Raw genomic sequence first — 15,088 nt, 5'->3', positions numbered from 1 at the left:
TCATTTGCGGCACTTTAATGAATATGAAGGGAGTCTCTCTATCATTCACAATCTGTACAGCCTCTGAAATGTGACTCTCTAGCTGTGGCCACTTAGCAGGGTTTCCAACAGGCCCTGTGATACCTGAGGGAAGGGCTTGAAATATATGTGCGACATATCTGATGCCATTTAAGGAGGATTTTTTTGAAAAAGACAAAAACAAAAATCATCTAGTTATTGAGATTTTCATCTTACTCTCCAAAATAGGAGTAATAATCTCCATCAACGCAGTTTCACATTTGATTAAAAAAAAAAAAAAAAAAGACCTCCTGGACACGACAATGATGACAGAGTGATGCATCATGATTCGAATTCTGAAGTTGACCTAAATCCCAATAAAAATCGCCTCATTGGAATGTTAACCTTCTGCTTCCAGACACAAAAACTAAAATATTGAATATGCTTCTCCCTTGAAGCATTGAAAAAGTCACGTTAATTGTCCTTGATTCCTCAATTATGTATTTATGAATTGATTATTGTGTTGGTGCTTGTTGCTTGGGCTTTTGCCGTTTGATGAGGTCAGAGTACATGTAAACTACCCGGGTCTACTTATTCAAAACAAGCCCCTGTTGTTGCTGCCAGTCATAAAATACATTAGTTCCCCGGGGATCTTCATAACGTTGTGTTCAAGAACAGTGAGAAGATAATTGTTTTTGTAGCTTAGATTGCCCGCACAATGTTCTCTTGATTATATAATTGCATTCTGTACTTTCCGTAAATGCGTGCAGAATGTTGGCTTTTGATCCATTTTGCAACATCTGTATTTTCATGTATCCAGTTGTGTTCATTTGAGCTGCAGCCCGGTCCAGACGGCCAACAGACGGTGTTGCTTTTCAAGAGCTTAGCTGAAGATCAAACATACCAGCAGCCAATTCAAAAGCTTACCTTTACTGTCCATCTTCGGGGTGTTGTTCATGTTCGATACGTTTATCCTGAAAAACATGTTTTCTGGTCGTCATACAGAAAGTTGGTGGTGGTTTATAAAGTCGTGTCCTCTCATCTCTCTGTTAACCACTGTGGTCCCGAATGAGATGAGGTGGTTATCAATGTTATTGTTCCTTTTCTAAATGAACGGCATGCAAAAGGTCAAATTTGTCAGGTCTGATTTATTGATGTGAAAATAACAATAAAGCCAGAACACTTTTTATTTTGCTTGGAGCATGGCCCTGTTCCTATTATACTATGTGTGTGACAGTGTTGCCATCCCTATAGGGCTGCATGATTATGGACAAAATACTAATCACGATCAATTAAAAGTGAAGCCAAAACATCTCGACCTGCAGGATGAATGCGTGGGGAAAGTGAAAGGCAGCGCTCGTCCCTTCCTCATTCCCACTACTTGTCCGCCCTTGAGCAAGGCCTTGAACCCAAACGGTGGAGCTGGTCAGTGGCGAGCAGATGTAGAAAACATGGCGCGAAGAGAACTTGCTTAGTAGATATAAAGGGCTCCTTAAGTAAAGAAACTGACTCTTAGTTTAAGGTGTTTATACACTCATGATAACAATGATTATTATATTCAATTTCTGCTAATAGATTTACAGAAATCCTACACACTGGCCAGTGATTCCAATGTCTACATTCCCAAAAACTTGGTAATTGTATGATCAGGTTTTTGGGAGTAAACTGTTCATCTTTGGACACCAGTTTAAAAGCTCTGATCCTGGTTTTGACATCTGTATATGCAAGCTATAAACGAGTTAAACGACTAACGTAGCATGTAAGCACTATTCCAGGTTTAAGATCACTGTCTTCCTGAGCAATCCCCTTCGAGACAGAACAACAACGAAAAAGTGATTCTTCTCCTAATGTTTATTTTATTTTTATTTTTTTTCAGCTAACAGCTCCAGATGCACAAAACCTTTCATAGTCAGATTTGCGATCTGGCCGAGAATCAAACTCACTTTCTCTATTTCTTATAGGGCGACTCATATATTTATTTATTTTATTTAGTATGCCTGTTCTTTAGAGACATGAGGTTGAGTCAGAAAAATGTGACCGTAGGATGTGGGGCTGAACTTCTCAAAGATGTTGGAGATAGCGACCGCTGACTTTTAATGATTTTCCCCTGAAGACAGACAGAGAGGAGGAAGAGAACATTCTAAGAGCAGAGATGAAAAGTGATGAAAGGTCTATACGATTCTTATTTTTTCTTTCACACATTGTAACAACTAATTAGCCTCTCCTGCCCATCACAGGATTACAGAAGGTACTGTAGCATGCAGTCGGCATAATACCTTTTATTCACTTCTTGATGGAAAGAGGTTTGATTCAGGCAGTCTAGTTCATACCCCAAGCAACATTTAGGTTACACTTAATATATATGTAGTACACCCTGTACTTATCCTATCAGACTTTCATGAAGGAAGAGCAGCACACATTATTCTTTAAAAGTGACACTATAAACACAAGCTTTTTTTCATTAGTCCAGTGGTAATCATGGTGACCAACGCGGTCACCATGCAGCCGAAGAAGGGTCTACAGGCTGTGTGCTTACTGTCCATTTATTTATTATTTATTGACAGAAACCCACGGGTCAAATGTTTCCCATGAGGCTTGATGGGACTGAAACATACACCAAATGTGCTAAAACATTGGTGATCATGAATGAATTATAGAAACGTTGTAAGCCATGTTTGAAGAACTAAAAAAGACCCGCCGGTAAAAAATCATTGAAAACAAGTTAACGCAGTTTCCAAATCTGACAATCCAGAATAAGTGTATGTAATAATGCAAGAATCAACAATTTCAAGTCTTGCAAAGTTTTCACTCACCAAAATAAGTTCCAACGGGAAGCTGTTTTCCTCGAGCACAGCTCTTGCGTAATAAAGACCTGTTACCTATATTGTGGTGTAAAAATATTCCCCATCTGCTTTTCTCAAGGAAAATATATATCTTCCCCTCTGATGTTTACAGTGCAGTATTGTGAAAACAGAGTGTGTTTTGTTATTATTATTATTATTATTATGGCAAGTGCAAGCAGGGTTCTATCCACCTGCAGAATCAATCAGTCTTTTTCTGATAGCTCTACTGGAGTCTGTCCTGCTAGAAAACCAAATTACACTGAATAAATGGCCTCCGGTGCCAGCGCAGACTTTCAGGTCATTATGATTAGTTATTTTGTCTGGAAGTACGTGTTTGTGATGTCGGAATTTGTTCCTCCTAATGAATGTAATCTTGTGAAAGCACACTTTCATATTCAGGAAAGTGGGACTAATGTCGGTTCCTACAGAGCATGTCTTCTTTATGGTTTATCCTCTATATGGCTCATTTGTTGGGAGGATGGTGCAGCTGCTCAGCACAGTAGCCTTCAGTCATGTGAAGGCTGCACCTTTGCAGTCCTCGTTCTTTCGTAGGAGGTGGCCCCTGAAATGGGTCACAGCTGCTGACACAACGGAGCCCGGTGAAAAGGTAGGATGCTAAATGAGGAGCTAGGAATCATCGTAAGGCCTATAGTGCCCCTGCTTAGTGACTCCAATCGGTTCAAAGGTGCACGGTGCCATGCCACAATGCTCCAAAGAAATAGTGGGCAGCAATCACTTCTACTAGTGGGTCCATACAATCTAGATTTACAGTCGACTGTAAAAAAAAATATACAGCCGGGCAAGAAAAAGCATAATTCAACCAAACTGCTGAGACTCTGAGAGCCGGTCAAAATAACAAGGCTATCTTAGCCTGTAGCTTTGCCAATTTTAGTGTTCATGCCACAGTTCGTTATAATAGTTTTTTTTCATGGCTTGGGTCAAGGATGGAAGACACAAGGATGGAAGATACACGAGGAAATGACACGTCTTTGTTTCGTCCTCCTTGCCAACCGGGAACAATTGTTTGAACTCTTAATGCCGACCAAATGAGCCCATGCACAAATTGTGTATTTGGTTAAAGGATGAATTGTTGGTTTAACAGCACCGTTGCCAGCCAGTAAAACCATAATTGAAATTGAATACAAACAGGAAACCTGTCATGCACAGAACAAAACATTAATCCATTTCTCTACAACCATGTTTGCCTGAAGATTATATCTGCATATTTAAATATTTGTTGCCAAACCTCGATCTGCATTTTCATCAGTGAGAGCGGTATTTGTTAATGTCTATCCTGTTCCAAAGATTCTTACATTGTAGGAGCATCTTAAAACCTGCTGTGTCTTGCGGAGTGTCCCCTTCCTGCTCCAGACCGTCTTCAGATTATTACTACAATGACTCTCAATACTTCCTGTGTCTCTCTTTCTCGCTGCATCTTGTTCAGCTGGCCGAAGGGCTGATAGTGTCTACGCTGCGGTACTCCGTGATGTTGTCCATGCAACAAATGAGTGCGATCATAGACGTTTTTCCAGGTGGAGCTGTAGTAGCATATACAGTCATCGCCCCTTTCCTTGAAATGTTTGTGTGTGTGGTTGTGTGTGTGGTTATATATATATATATATATATATATATATATATATATATATATATATATTAAAAGGCATAAACACCTCACACATTTTTGAAGAAAATAAAATTCAATTGCATAAACTTGGAGATTAGAGTGGCACATTTGCGAGAAAGAGAGAGAGCGAGAGAAAGATATATATTTTTTGTCAAGTAATCACATAGGTTTACTTTGCAAGGTCGGATCGACATTGTCGCGCCTCAGACGAGACACTCAAACACTGCTTTAACGTGAGCTGCAGAGCACGAAATGTATTATACTGTACCATTCTCCTCTCTTATCTGAGGCGGGGGGGGGGGGGGGGGGGGGGGGGGGAGTCACAGAAGCAGCATGCTAAGTGTATTCCAGACGTCCCTCTCTCCAGCAATCTCTAAGGACATAATCCACCAGAATCTGTGGTTCAACACGAGCACTTTGCTTGTTGTTTTCCTTCCACACTGACAGTGAAAAGTTGAGCACTGTCCCTTTAAAAGTGTCCGAGTGTAGCTACGGTAACGCAGTGTCTTTTACTCTTAGCCGCGCTGAAAGCAAAGACATGCTACATGATCCATGTTCTGAAAACTGGAGAACGAAAAAAATAATTTAAATGGCCAGTGACACACATACAGTAGGTATTATACGACTCAGAAGCTTCATGTACGGTTGTGTTTGCTGAGCTTCTCGGATTGACATTCTGTTAGCTGTCAATATTCTCCTCCAACTCTTCGTCAACGAGTATTAATATGCACTCGCACCGTGAGTGACAGTTTGCTTCCCCAGCTGCAGCGCCACTCATGCTCCCTTGTGGCTGACTGGATTTAAGATCTGAGATCAGGAGGCTTTTTCTGGATGTTTAGACAGCCCGGCACTTTCTATGATGAAACTGTAGCCGTATACAGATAAGACATGTTTTAATATGGCCGTCGGTTGATTGGACAATCACTACAACGAGGGAGGCTCTGTGTTTTCAAGCTGTCAGGGGGCGGGGGGTGGGGGGACGGGACGTGATGTCAGGTCGACGTGTTTATGGGGCCCCGGTTTGATGCAGATTAGAATGCCCTGCTTCAAAAAAAGAGAAGAAAAAAAGGGGAAATAGCAAAAGCCTTAATTACCTCTCACAAGGCTGCTGAAGCTAATTTCTGTCGTCACATGTTCAGCCAATTACACGGCTCACCAGAGTTCACAGGACACCCTTTTATTCAGAGCCCAGTTTGGCTACGCCGGAGCAAGAAGCTCATCGTCACTGAGCAATACTTAACTCTGGATACATACATTTATCCGTGTCAATATTCACCCCCCCCCCCCCCCCTCTAATCATTTTTTGCACAGCTATCTCAATATCACGGGCTAGTGAGATAGGCAGGGGAAGCACATTATCTGTGGCGGAAGGGAGGGGGGAGGGGGGGGGGGGGTGTTACAGTATTAGGGATTATCCCTGAGAGATAGTTTCCATCGCAAGCACCATTAGCTTGGCCCCATCCCATTTTGTATTTCCAACACCTGCGAACCGGCAACCAGCCGGGCAGAAGAATTATTACCATTTTTTTTGTTCTTCTAGGATATATCAATTAATCATGGGGATCACAAGCAACTACTTTAAATTTCTGGACTGTGACCAAGAAACACATCCTCCCCAAAGGATGCCACGGGCCCATGCATCATTAGAGTTGTGCTCTTCGGCAGAGGAGCGGCGCCAGCTCCCTCGCTTATACACCTCGCGGGATTGTGGCCTCTGCATTTTCCACACCACATGCATAATAGCTACTGTCTACGGCTGAATGCAATCAGGCTCCTCGTGGCCGACTTTGAATGCCAAACGAGCGCAGGTCGGGCGAGCAGGCGAAATGAAGTTGATCAGCTCGAAAGTGAGAGTGGACAGCTGACTACAGCGGACATAGATTACCATTGATCACTGGGCAGAGCACGTAGGCTAATGACTCAAGGCTGCTTCGACAACCTCTGCAGTGGGCTGTAATGGTTCCCGTATCCTCTCAATCCACTAAATACCAACGGCTGCAATTCCTCATCGCTCATCCTCGTATCGGCAAATGATTCGTATCGGATTCACGTGCATGAATTAATTATGTGGGCATTGATGTAGACATTACCCCTGGAAGATATTCGGCAAACAGCGCGATGAAGATCCGCCCCGTGCTCTATGGAGGAGTAAACGCTCCACAATACAAGCAATCATTTAAATTCAGGCTCCAAAAGGTGGTCAAGACAATCATCAGCTCAGTCTGATCAATGTGAAGGAGCTCCTTCTCTTTCATTCGGGAGCAGCTGATCGTGGCTGTCGGTCCAAACCATGAGCTTCGCTTTAAAGACGCCCGTTCGGTAGAGTTTTCATCCCTGGGTTTAATTTGACTCGGCTCACACAGCGGTTGGCGAGCGCGTCTGAATTTAAAAACATATTGATTTGGAATTACTTACAGGTGCCGGCCTATAACGGCATCGATCGCAGATCTGAAAAAAACAACATTTCGCATCGATTTCAAAAGTGGCTCAGAGCCCAAAATAATCATAAAAACCTTGCATTTAACCGTGTAATTGCCAAGCACACCTTTTGTGTGAATCCCTTTACGGCTATTAATCCAGCGCCCTAATCGACGGAACAGTTTTACCTCTGACTCTAAAGAACAGCGCAAACTAGAGCAGTCTATTGAAAGGGCATTCCATAGCTCACGGCCCAGAGTAGGTCAAAAGATTGCGTCTCCTTCTTCTTGTTGCGGGTAAAGTTTCTTCATTGGTTTTCTCCGGAACGGGCCGATATATCAACACAGTGAGTCTCATAAGGAAATGTATCAACCAAATCTCCCGTTATTGATCCATCCCTCCATATTTGATTGACAGTTGTGATAAGATTGTGGGCTGACAAACAAAAGGCAAACACCTGCCACTCGGCCTCTATGGGTCCAGCAAAGATGAGCAGTAAACACAAAAAAGTGACATAATATTATTTGTATTGTCTTAATACGGCCAACCTGTTGGCATCAGCACTCACTTGAAGTCCAATATTCACTTCCCTCAGAGCTGATCGTTCTTTGTGCGTTCAAATATCGATTATAAAAGCGTCAACAAGCCCATTGTGTGTCAACAATGGGCTCAGCAGTAATATCTCGGCACCCGGACGTGGCTGCATTGTCTTACCTGTAATTGTATTCGACAAGGTTGGCCAACTCCTCAAAGCTTTCATTGTGCAGTTCTGAATCCGATGCCGATAGTTCTTGGCATCGTGATCCATGGAGGATGTGCTTTCTTTTAACATGTTTTTAAGTGGGTTGAATGATTTACCCACAGAGGGATCTGTGCTCTCCTTCAGTTCCGTCTGTCTACATTCATTAGCATTCCATGTGATATATACCGTACATCAATACATCACACATTTTTGCCAAAGTAAATATGTTGAACTAACAGTTATTAGAAAGCTTAGCATAACCGTTGGCAGTTGTGCTCATCTGTTGCTGCAAACCACATTTTTCCTTTTTTTTTCTTTTTTAATGCTTGACTTGCCACGAGGAGATAGTGGAGCAGCAGTATGTATACACTAAATATCAGCTCCTAGGTATCAGTTGCTAGATGGCCCTTCGGCACGGGATCTTGGCTCGCCAATTTTTCACAAGTTCCAGCATGTTTTCTTTTTCTTCTTCTTTTTTTTCTCTTTTCTTTTCAAGAAGTCTTATTGCAGACGACATCTCCCCTCGCTCATGTGCCCTCATTTCTCCCCCCCCCCCCCCCCCCCTCTTTTTTCACAGCCAAACGGAGCAGCGACTGCCCAGGAAATACTCTCCGCTCTCCTGGACTGGATGGGAGGAAGGAGAATCTTTGACCTTGGGAAATGAAGATGCTGTTGCCATGGGAACTGTTAATCCTTCTGTCACTCCAAGAGTGCCTGGCCGGTGAGACGCCAAGTAGGGCCGCCCTTTTTCTTTTTTGTGCCTAATTCACATGCAGGTTCATTTCATTTGAAAGGGAGCGATAGTCTCAGAAGGCATTTAGCGTTTGTAAAAATGTTGTACAAATGTGCAAAACACGGCAAAATCTGGAGATTTTACTTTAGTTTTAAAGAGCTTAGCGAAGCATTTTCGGGGCAAATAAGAACCACAGAGGTTTGAGTTTAGCAGTTTTCTATTGAGGGATTAAGAGCGACTGCCTTGTGCCATTCTAAAAGATTGACTATTAGTATAGTTACATTTCTATCTTAATATGTACCTACAGCCAGGGATGAACGTGTTCTCTTTGAGGTAAACGTACCCCCTCTGATAAAGGTGACTCACTTCCATATTTATATTAGAAGAGAGTCCGGTACGAGAGCTCACACTTTCATTTATTTATTTTTTAACGCCTCCCTGTTTTATTATGCAATTTCCCCGCTTTATGTCCAACTGCTGCCACTTAGGTGAAATGTGTTAGTAAAAAAAAAAGTGATATATATATTCCGTGCTCCGTTCGACATAGATTCCGCCGTGTGCCTCCGGCTCCCTAATACCTGTGTGAGCAACCTGCTGACGAGTTCAAATCTCTCTGAGGGCTTTCACTTAACGCCTGGATCCGGTAACCAGTGCAGGCCCGACAACCGAGTGAGATTTAATGTCGACATATGACGGATACGCTATATGTTGATCTCAATGTGTACAGCTTATGGACTGGGGGGGGGTGTTGTTTTCTTATTTATGCTGCCATCTCTATTGATTTAGCGTCTCATCTCTAGTCAGCAGTTTGACTGGTGTATCTATGCAGCCTGCAAACACAGAACAATGAAGGTTTATGCAAATAGCGGCGCGCGCCACACCATATAAGATACTCGCCAGCCAGTGAGCTCGGATTTGCATGCACTCCCATGAAATCTAATTAGGTGTTAATTGTGTACGTGTGTGCGTGTGTTTAAGTGTATGCTAGCGGTCAGTCCAGTCGGTGTGTTTACAGGGCAGGCCTCTTCTCGAGCATACACACAGAACCACCCGGTCATTTCCCTGGTGAAATAGCCCGGATTTTAAAGGCTCATTAATTTGTTTAATTTAAAGGACATCACTACCAGGGTAAAAAAAATGAAGCGCTTCCCTCAGAGGCCGGGGGGGAAACGGGGCCTCTTACCTGAAGCAAAGACTCCCACTCTCATTAGGATGATGATAGCGATGATGATACGGGTGGGAGCAATCTTTGTCCTAGTCAAGGTTAGAGACAAAAAGAAAGACAAATTAACCTTTTTTTTTTGCAAGAGCAATGCCAGCGTGTGGCTCAGAAGAAAGAGAGGGTGGGGGCTGGGGAGGGAGGGGTGGACATCAGAGTGTGAGCGTGCATCCATTGAAGAAATGTTAGATTTCATGGGAGTAATTAGTGCAACATTGGTTAATTACTCCTGTGTATTGATCGCTTGGCTGGAACGTACCAGGAACACAAGCTCGACTGAGCAGACACACATGTACAAACAAACATGCATGCAGCCAACAGCTTCTGAAGGCTCTCTAATGATCAGATTACATCAAGTAAAAGGCAGCTCTCTGATATTGCAACTCCCATGTAACCACCTTAACCAAGTTGTCCTACTTGCATTGCGATCATAATGGAATAAAGCATAAGTCAATTAGCCAGCTGGGTTACTTGACGATGTTTCTAATTACTCTTGGCATGTAATATAGCGATATCTTTGGTTCCCTGCATGAACGGTAAAGGCCACACAGTGAACCAGACGCAAAGTAAAGCATATTTTTAGTAACGCTGAAAATCAGAAGCAATCGACCATTTGCTGAAACTCACCCACCGTCAAACACCGATGGTCCAATCAGGGCCTCGCAAACCACACATTGGCACAGCAGGCCTTTTAAATCGTCGCTACAACGCTGAGTCAGCATCTAAAGAAAGATCTGGCTCCACACTTTATCACTCTGACGTGGGTTGAAGAAAATATATACACAGGATCTGCAGTCATCACAAGTCACTGCGGTATAATCACGGTACGATCTGGTATTTATTTAAACCAATCACAATCGTCCTAGAAGCGGCGCCGAGTACAGGATGCAGCGACGGGGCGCTCGTCAAAGAGTGCCTGAGGAGTGAGTCACAAAAAAAACCCAAATTAGTCCGCTTTTCTCCACTTGTTGTTCCGTCATCTCAAGATTGAAGCCTGAAATAAGGTCTGTGACTAATACAAGCTTAAGATGTTTAAACGTTTTGTTCTACAACATAAAAATACGTCGGTAAGTAACGTTTGAAGCTTTTATGCTAAGCTGTAGTCCGTCGTGAGCCCAACGGCTTCAAAAATCATAAAAGTAGTGTTAATTTATGAAGTTCACCTTGCTGAATAAAACGTATATTTTCCAAAAAGCCAATGATAAAATTCCCATTGGCTTTTTGTGTTTAGGGAACCAGTGCGATGCAAACTTCTGGCCTTCGCACTTGGAAAAACATGTCATCCGCGCAGCGCTCTATAGAAAGCACAGATAGCACGAGAATGCCGCATGAGGTAAACAGCCGCTTATGTACCCACTGGATCAGCTGGAGGAACTTTTGATCATTGTACTTATACTCATAAAGACAGATGTGTTCTTTCTTTCTCTCTGTATTATCAAGGAAGAACGTTGTTTGTGGTCCTTTTGTTGTTCAGACCTACATTGAACATCTATTTTAACCAGATGGTGAAACAGAAAACAAATCAAATATATAACCTGAGTTTAATCTGTGATCTGTCTTCACTCCAGTGACGTTGAGAACAATCTGATCATTTTGATTAGATGCAGCATCCAATCAAATAGCTGTTGAACAATGAGGGGGGCGTGTCGGCCCCTCAGAGGATATGAGCTTTGGGCCCGCCGTTAATATGGCTTAGGGTACAGCCCAAGTCTCCTATTGTCATTTCCTCGAACCCGATATCTCTCAAAAACTAAAAAGACACGAGCAGTCAAGTGTCGAGTAGATTAAAAGTGTGTTTATCTGGTTTAACGTCGGCTGCAATGGTCAGCATGCCTGGTAACCTAACCCAAGAAGGGAGTATATCATTCACTACTTTGCAATACAAATTAATGGGGTTCAAATCAATGAGTCAAAACTTGCTTCTAGTTCTCTTTTCCTGTATTTACACTGATGAAATTACTTCTCTGAACAAGCTCCCCGGTTGTGTGCCAGTTAGCCAGTGTAGGACGGGGTTTATTGCATTATCTCCCTCGTGAAACGTGCACAAGGGGGTTTATTAAACGCAGAAGAGCCATGTTGGCAGCTAATTATATGAGTGTAGAGTTTAAAGAAATTTTTTTTGAGCGGCATGTGATTTTATTTATGCATTAATTCAGTGTCACATGCTGAGCACAGTCGTACGGCTAATGTGCTTTTTTTTTTTCTTTCAACACAGGGAATACGCTCCATGGTCCTCTCTTAACCCAGGAGCCCAGTGACAGTATATTCCCCCTGAGCACTGATGATAAGCAGGTGTTTATTAATTGCAAAGCAAAGGGAAACCCACCTCCGCATTATAGGTAAGTGTTTTTCTTTTTATTGACCTTTAACTGCCTGTTACGTGAGACTACAGTGTTTATGATTAATTTCCCCAAAGATGAGAAGGAATCACACTATTAGCAGACCTAGGAAACCTATTTAGTCGTTCCTCTGCAGGTGGAAAATGGATGGGGGGGAAATAAACACACAGTCAGATCCTAACTACAGCCTTGTGGAGGGGAACCTGCTGATCAATAACCCCCATGTCATCGACCACGGAGGAGTGTATCAGTGCATCGCCACCAACACTTTTGGGACCGTCGTCAGCAGGGAGGCCAAAGTCCAGTTTGCTTGTGAGTAGTCAGATGTTTGTATTCACTGTTACTGACATGACACTTTTTAAATTCCCCTTTTTGATTTGTGAAATTGTGCATTCACAGAATAACACTATTGAAGGTGTAACATACAAACAGCTATTCGCTACCCGAAGATGTCGTGGAGTGAAGTCGACGGAGGATGTAGTCGCTCGTCCTCTTGTGTGTGTGTGTCGTTATCTGAGTTCCTCCTTCCTTTGTTGACATAGCCTGTGCGTGTGTGTGTGTGTGTGTGTGTGTGTGTGTATGTGAGTGAGCGCCCCACAGCTGATAACGTCATCCCAACCGATTGTATCGCTGCCGCAGTGTGTTATTCGCAGATTGTTGTACTAACAATGGTAACGGACTGGTGCACTGAGGTTATTCCTTGATTGTGCTGGTTTGGTATCTCTGTGACACGTCCCCAAAAGTGGTCGTGGTCTTGGCAGTATATTTTGTTCTGCCGCATTCATATTTAAAACGCTGCAGATCCACACAACAACCATAAACTGAGGAGAGCTCTCCACAGGGATCCCCCAATCGCCATTGTGTGAGATGGCGGTGTCACCTCGGCGTGCTAGTCTGAAGGAACGAGGACCACCACGTCTTGATTTTGGCGGATTTTCTCATCGGTCGAGTTCTGATTTGATCACTGCTGATATTTGTTGGATCTCTCCTGGGACTCGGCTGGTATTTATAAGACTTTGGGATTGATATGTCCTCCCCGCTGTTTGTTCTCTAACACCGCACGGCAGCATTTAATTAAAGGTGAAAGTAATCTCTCAAGCTCGATTGTCGAGGGACACTTTAGTGCACCTCAAACAGATCTCCTGCTCGTTCCGGCGATATTAACGAGCGGCTCCCGGGTCTGACTTGTAAGCAACGCGAACAGAAGTCATTGTGCAGAATAAAATGCCCTTTTGCTCGTCGTCACCTTTTTCTTTTTTAGTTTTTGTAAAGTTATTCCTGCTGTCGAACACTGAAAAGTTGTCTTTTTAATTTTTTTCTCCCCCATTTCACATTCAACAGTTCTGCAGAACTTCGGCAGGAAGTCCAGGAACACGGTGTCGGTGCGAGAGGGTCAAGCCGTGGTTCTGCTCTGCGGCCCTCCACCCCATTACGGAGGTACAGCACTAACTCTTCTGCATTGTCTGCTGCGGTCTCACACTCCTGCTTGCCTCAGCAGTCTTTTTTGTTCCTCACTCGGCTGCTTATTATCTCGCTGTAACACCGCCGTGTCTCTTTTGTTTTTTTTGTTATACCTTCCCACCTGCTCTTTTTGCTGCTCTTCCTCTCCAACTCTGACACACTGTTTTCCACTCACCTCTCCTTATCTGTCAGATGGAGGGGGGGGGGTGGACTTTTTTTTCATGATCAGCCACCGCTCTCCCTGCCCGGACCCATGCCTTCACATCTATAGTTCATAGCCTTGCACTTCTTAACCTTGAGCTCACTTTTCTTGCCCATATGATCTGTGACCATGCTCTCATCTATAAAGTCTCAAGGGCTCCACTTCCCCCACACTGTCTTCTTATTTTTTTCCCCCTCATATGTGGGCAGGTTATCTGCGAGTAATAAAGTCTGGCGGTGGCTGCTGTGACCAGGGAAGCGTTTATCCTCATGGCACAGCTGCGAGTCGGCTCGCATGTGTCTGTGCGCCGCTGATTAGCAGACCCTCAAAGTGGTCTGCACTCCTGCAGCCATCCGGTGCCCAACAGCACAATTTCACGCCGGCGTAGCAGTCTTTTCTCCGCTCCCTGGTGCCAGCTGAATCCTGCGGCCACACAGGGATCCACACTTTAACAATTTGCCCTCCGGCCTCCCCTCCCCTCCTCCTTTCCAAAAGCCTCCATCTCTTCATTTTTGCCTCTTAAACACACACATTGTCACACATTTGATGGGATTTGCGCTACACGATAATACTGGCTTGAGGTGTTCTAAAATTGAAAAATGATGTGGTTTTTTTGGGGGGGCGGGGTTTCTTTTTTTTTGCTGCCACATTATGTCAAAAAGCTTCTTAGCCGCTTGTTGATTGCGCCCCTCGAGGAGCGCGGTGATGCACCTTGGTAAAAGAGGGATCACACAAAGCGTCTTTGAGCAGGTAAGTGGTCTAAAAAGGAGCCATGCTGAGAGGTAAACTCTGTCGGAGGACATGAGATTATGTGCCTGCAAGTCCTCTGTTGCTGTGAGACTGCGAGCTCTTAAACAGACCCACTCTCTGATAGTTCCTAATCATGAAAGGTCTGTCGGTTTGTGGCCCTGACTTCTCCCCAATAATGATTTTAATTCACTGTTTTTCCTCAAGGAAGCGAGTGGGACTTTTTACCGTCTGCCCAGTCAAAAGGTCTGCCTGCAGAATGTCATGTGTCTGATACAGAAGGGCTGCACTAATAGCCAAGTTCACTCTGCTGGGCCCCTGCAGACATCTCCGCCTCTCTCTCTCTCGCTCGCTCGCTCTCTGTGTGTGTGTGTTTCACAACACTGCTACATTGGCATTCTCATCAGCCCTTTCCATTCTTTATTTTGACATGAATCCTCCTCTTCAATCTGTGTGACAAGAGCGAGAGCGAGATCGACTCAAATAGATACTTCCTGCGAAATCTATAAAACAGAGTACGACAAAGCACACGCGTGACCTTGTGACCTGCTTGCATTCTGTTGCCAAGTCCATCTTTGCTCCATACCATACCAGAAGATATTTTTTTATTGTTGATAAATCATATGCAAAGACCAAAGCCGATACTATCAAGCTGGGTAATCAGAGCAAAAACTGCCTTGTGGTTAAAAAATAAATACAATGCACAAGGGGCAGATTTGGTGGGCGCGTGTTTTTTCAAGTACCAGTGAGACAATGAAATGCA

The 15,088-nt window shown here is 43.7% G+C and overlaps 1 protein-coding gene across 1 annotated transcript in view; it reads left to right on the top strand.

The window, feature by feature from the left end:
• Window positions 1-8,290: 8,290 nt before the first annotated feature.
• LOC117730844 (contactin-4) overlaps window positions 8,291-15,088 on the top strand; it is a 34,187-nt gene continuing 27,389 nt past the window's right edge. Inside the window, exons 1-4 of the mRNA XM_034532849.1 lie at window positions 8,291-8,357; window positions 11,792-11,915; window positions 12,052-12,227; window positions 13,257-13,352. Coding sequence (XP_034388740.1) covers window positions 8,291-8,357; window positions 11,792-11,915; window positions 12,052-12,227; window positions 13,257-13,352 — 463 coding nt within the window. The remainder of the gene's footprint in view (window positions 8,358-11,791; window positions 11,916-12,051; window positions 12,228-13,256; window positions 13,353-15,088) is intronic.

Source organism: Cyclopterus lumpus, chromosome 5, assembly GCF_009769545.1.
Source record: "Cyclopterus lumpus isolate fCycLum1 chromosome 5, fCycLum1.pri, whole genome shotgun sequence".
Taxonomy (NCBI): Eukaryota; Metazoa; Chordata; class Actinopteri; order Perciformes; family Cyclopteridae; genus Cyclopterus; species Cyclopterus lumpus.
Note: the sequence above shows the minus strand (reverse complement) of the source record. Positions and strands in the feature narration are given on the sequence as shown.